General features: G+C 42.5%; 1 protein-coding gene across 1 annotated transcript; it reads left to right on the top strand.

The window, feature by feature from the left end:
- The first annotated feature begins 475 nt into the window (after positions 1-475).
- On the top strand, positions 476-1,420 carry LOC111824764 (serglycin-like). Its single transcript, XM_023749339.1, has one exon. The coding sequence runs from the start codon at positions 490-492 to the stop codon at positions 730-732; it is 243 nt and encodes an 80-aa protein (XP_023605107.1). The 5' UTR covers positions 476-489; the 3' UTR covers positions 733-1,420.
- The last annotated feature ends 3,934 nt before the right edge of the window (positions 1,421-5,354 follow it).

Raw genomic sequence — 5,354 nt, 5'->3', positions numbered from 1 at the left:
CTTCTCACACTTACGAGTGGGTTTTGTCAAAGCACTGTGAATTATTAGAAGTGTTGGTCGAAATTTTAAATTAGGGAAGAATGTCATCTATCTAGGCTGCCTTGTTTATCCTTTTTTTTTTTAGTGGGAGAAAATAGATAAAAGGGTCTTTTTATTTTTAATAAATGATCCCGTAAGCCTATTTCAAGTATAGGATTCTTATGCTAGCAATAAGAAAATTAGCATTGTTTATACGAGTTTGCAATGGATAGATGTGGAGTAGATAAGTGCAATGAGTTACATAAAACAAGTGTAGGCAAACATGTGAAAAGGCCTGACTTACTTTTTGTTTTAAAGCATTGAATATGGGAAATTTTAACTTTTAATTTGATCAACTAATTAACTGGGTGGCTGCATTTATTTTCTTACCTTAAAAATGTATTGCAATTATCTTCCTTATGTCTCCAACTTTACTGTGGTTTTTTTTTCATTTTTCTGTCTTACTTCAGAATGATGAGATTCCAGAACTTGAATGATGTCTTCCCTCTTTCTGAGGACGATTCTGGATCAGGCTCTGGCTCCGGCTCCGGATCTGGAAGTGGCTCTGGAGATGGCTTCCTCACTGGAACGGAGAGTGAATACCAACCATCATTTGTAGATACAAATGATGCTTTTTATTACAACTTTAAGCCTGTGCCCACAGATGACCAGGACTTGGGTCAAGATGGACCGGAAGAGAATTTTATTATGTAGAAGAGAGGGTTTCCCACCTTGCTACCAGCCAATGCATTCAGAATATTTTGTGTCTCACAGTTAAATGATTAATTTTGGGACAAAAAGTTTTATAGAAATTTTAAAACATCTGAAAAAGAAGTTTGTTTTATCAACTTTTTTTCTCATGAATTATTAAATACTCCTTTACCTATTACTATTGTCCTAGAAAATATTTGCACTTTCTTTATATCATATTCAATCAATATTGCTATGAATTTTTCTAGATTCCCCATGTCTATAAAATGGCTTTACAGAATAAATTATACTGTTTTTCTTTTTTAAAATGAATTTGAGAAGCAAATTGACAGGCAATATTTCATACCTAAGTCTTCAGGAACCTGACTTTGATTGTGAATTATAGATATGCCCTTTTTTAAAGTGAAAAAACAAACAAACCAACAACAAACAGATGAAACACAGTGAATTATAGAGTGGGTATTTGACATGTTTTACAGTGTAAAGTGTGCAGCTCTAGTATTACCATTGGATGTGTTTGCAGAGCTACTGGACATGGAGTGTTTAGATATATGATTGCTATTTCAATTACAAACTTAAGACCCAAAGTAAAGCACAGTTGTGCTCTCCATACCTCATACTGCTTTACCTTTTTTCCTGGATATCTGTGTATTTTCAAATGTTGTTCTATTAAAGCAGAAGTATAATCAAAGGGTTAAGCTGTCTGGGATCTCTTGTCCTAAGTTCAGGATAATAATCATTTTTGCTCAGATATTTTATTAACAGAATAGAAGTCTTATTAACAAAATATACATTTTTTATAGTGAGATCAAACTATGTTTCTAGAATCAAGTCCTATTAAGTAGTAGATGAAGAAAACACTCCTACCACAGCAAGAGGGTTCTTCTTGTCCGAGCACTTCCTCTTTTTGGAGGCCACTCCCGTTTCTGTTCCTCCTGGTTCTGTGAAGCCTGTTGTCATCATTGTCATGGATCCTGTTCTGCACCGTCCAGATCTCCTGAGAACTGAGGACTTAATCTCTGCTGGAGAGAGCCACCTTGCCCAAGGCTAACCCTTCTTCCCAGGGCAGCCTGTACCCCGTGACTGGTTGAGGAAGTGGCCCACACCTGGAGTCACAGATATCAAAGACCTGGCTTCCCAGTGGCTTCTAGGGGATGGGTTAATCATGGTAACTAAGGGAGATCAGGGCCGTGGTCTCTACTGATTGGTCAGCACTAGGGTAGGAGGTAGTTGATCTGGGTCTGATGTCAGCCATGGCATCGCTTCATCTGGTTTCACCGCTTTTCTGGGTCTGGGGCTGAAACACAACTGAGGTCTAGATGTTATCTCTAGTTTGATTGAAACGCTGTCTCTGTGGTCAGCAGACCCCAGGCTTTGTTCGTAAGATTATTTGATGCCAACCTAGGCCTCTCTGTCCCGGGGGCTTAATGATTAAGGGCGTGGATGTGCGAGGGAGAAGGAAGCTGGTGAGTTGAATAAAGGTGTTGACTGAGGCCAATTTGAATCAAAAGGAAAGAAAGGAGAAAAAGTAATATTAAAGAAATAAAGTTTCTGCGTGGTTACACCAATATTGAAGTACACGTTTGGGATACAGGTTTTAATACCCAGGAGAAGGTGCTGACATGCTGCTAGAACCGCTCTTAGAAGTTTGGAAAGAGTAACATCCCTTTTATGTGAAGTAGAAATGCTAGAACTGCCTTGGCAGGCAGTGGAAGAAGGGAGTCAAAAGGTTTAAGGAAGTGAGAATGCTAGAAGGAACAGACAGTGTAAACCTTGAAAACCCACCAGATGACTGTCCTTCAGGGAGGCCAAAGCAATGAAGAGTATGCGGTGAGAGAGACGGCACCTCTGAGCTATCAGTGGTAGCTCTCCTGTGAAGGGCAGGACTGATGGTAGAAATGTTACAGAACTGGATTTTCTAATAGCAATGGAATGATAAGGTCCCCAAATAATAGAGGCCAGGTGGTAGGCCTCAGCCATTAGAAGCCAGTGGGGGCAATTATCATAATAAACAGCAAAATTAGAATGAAATCCAGGAGAGCTTACTGGATTGGGCATCTCTAGAGGTAAGATAATGGGTAAGAGTCCCGCATCAAATTCCAACGTGTGTTGAAGAGGGTGGGGGGTTCTCCACACCCACCAGCAAGTCTCCAAACACCAACTGGGTGTTACCATTTTTTTGGGGGGGGGGTGTTACAATTCAACTCAATTCTGAACTATCTACCTAGAGATAGCATCAGATTCCACAGGTGAAGGGCTCAGCCCCATTAAGCTGCTCTCCACTTCAGATGCCAATCACAATGGTAATTTTTCCAGTCTCCACATTATAATTAGAGTGGACATACCTGGTAGTTAGCACAACTTCCACATTGCTTTCTTGACCTGTGTGACAGGAGCTACTGTAATGAGGAAGACCCAGTGAAAACTTGTAAAGCTAGCCTACTACCCATCCACCATAAATAAACATTTCATCCTGGGGGGAATGTCAGAGGATAATAGTGGACGATCATAAATTTAAACAACTAGTAGTTCTAATTGCAGCAGCTTCAGGTAGGTGGTAGGCCAGCAATGTCAAGAGGAAGACCAGAAACAGTACTGGATTGGACAGCAGTATATACGTACAGTCTTCCCAGTGCCAGGTGAACTTCTCTATTGTCTGTCATAATATAATACAAAGAGACCTGGACTGTTTGGACATTTCACAGAATATCATATAGGTCCACTGTATCTCTGGATCATGAGCCTGCGACCAGACCTTCCATGTCTTGTACCACTGATGCCCTGACATTTCTCCCTCAGCTCACATCTATGGCCATATAGCGGCGGGGGGCGGGGGGGGGCGGTGTTCCTTATGACCAAATGACAGAATAGGAATAAGATCAAGTTTGGCTCACAGAGGGATTGGCTTGGTATATGGGTGCAAGTAAAAAATGCATGGCAGTGCCAATCAGGAGTGGCCTTGGAAATAGCTATGAAAGGAAAGCCTCCCAGTGTGCAGAGCTTCCGAAGGTGTGCCTGGTCACATAGTCTGTGTGGCAGGAGAAGTAACCCAGGTTAGAACACATAGTTTTATGGATAGTGGTAAATGTATGGGTCAGTTGGTTAGGGGTATGAAATGGGAAGATGGATTGGGGACTATGAAATCTGGGGTAAAGACATGTGAATGGACCAGTGAGAGAAGATACAAAGTGTGAAAATTTTTATCGAATGATAATACCCGCCCTGGTTGGTGTGGCTCAGTGGATAGAGCATTGGCCTGCGGAGTGAAAGGTCCTGGGCTCGATTCCTGGTCAGGGCACATGACTGGGTTGTGGGCTCGGCCCCCCAGTGTGGGGCATGCAGGAGGCAGCCGATTGATGATTCTCTCTCATCATTGATCTGTCTTTCTCCCTTTCTCTCTGAAATAAGTAAAAACATCTTTTAAAAAAATGATAATACCCATCAAAAAGCATCCATCACTGAAGAGGCACTAAACAACCAGGTGTACAAAATGACTTGGGCCATGTCAGTCATTGTCATGGGCCTCCCTAATGCCAGCCCACTGAACTCATGGAGGAGCAGCCATACGGCAGGAAGGAGGCTGTACATGAGCTCCCGCTAACCAAGGCTGATCCAGCTACTGATGTTGCCAAATGTCCCAAATGCTGGCAACAGCGTTCATTTCTGAACCACTGAGGTGGCATTATCCTTCAAGAAGACCTTGGCGGCAAGTTGCCAATGAGGCTCCTTCCTCCTGGAGGGACCAGACATGTATGGATTTGCCGTTCCTACCCGTGGGGCCTTCAGTAGCATCAATATTGAAGGGCTTACAGAATGTTTGATCCGCCAATATAATTTCATATGTAACATTGCATCAGACCAAAGCACCCTCTTCTTTACAGTAAGGAGACCATGGGATTCACTTGTTGTCTCACACATCATATCATAGATGCCACCAGCATGATAGAAGGACCTGCTGAAGCCACAGCTGAGACACCAGCTTGGGTATGATACACTGAGATTGGGATATCAACTTCCAGGATGCAGTATCATGCTAAATCAATAACTTTTATATGGTGCTGTGTCTTTACTATGTGGAACACATGGTTCCAGGAACCAAGGAGAGAAGTAGGATAAAACACATTTAACATCAAACCTACTTGGGGAATTGGTGTTTCCTATGCCTGTAACTCTGTGTTTTGCAGATTTAGATGTCATGGTTCCCCCAGGGGAACCTTTCCACCAGGAGACACAGTAAGAATCCTATTGATATGTGGGCTGTAGTTATCATCATTCAGGCACTTTAAGCCATTCGTGCCATTTGTTTTTAAAAAAAAATATTTTTTTGCCCTAGCCAGTTTGGCTCAGTGGATAGAGCCTTGGCCTGTGGACTACAGGTTCCCAGATTTGATTCTAGTCAAGGGCACATGCCCGGGTTGTGGGCTCAATCCCAAGTTGGGGGTGGGTGGGTGCGTGCAGAAGGCAGACGATCAATGATCTCTCTCATCATTGATGTTTCTATCTCTCTCTCCCTCTCCATTCCTTTCTGAAACCAATAAAAAACATATTTATGAGAGGAAGGGAGAGGGAAATGGAAACATCAATGATGAGAGAGAATGCCTCCCGCAGGCCCCCTACTGGGGACC

This window comes from Myotis lucifugus, unplaced genomic scaffold (assembly GCF_000147115.1).
Source record: "Myotis lucifugus unplaced genomic scaffold, Myoluc2.0 scaffold_6302, whole genome shotgun sequence".
Taxonomy (NCBI): domain Eukaryota; kingdom Metazoa; phylum Chordata; class Mammalia; order Chiroptera; family Vespertilionidae; genus Myotis; species Myotis lucifugus.
The sequence above is the reverse complement of the archived record's forward strand: the minus strand, read 5'-3'. Positions and strand labels throughout refer to the sequence as shown.

Coding starts and splice junctions, on each gene's coding strand:
- LOC111824764 (XM_023749339.1), top strand. CDS start 490: ATGATGAGATTCCAGAACTTGAATGATGTCTTCCCTCTTTCTGAGGAC.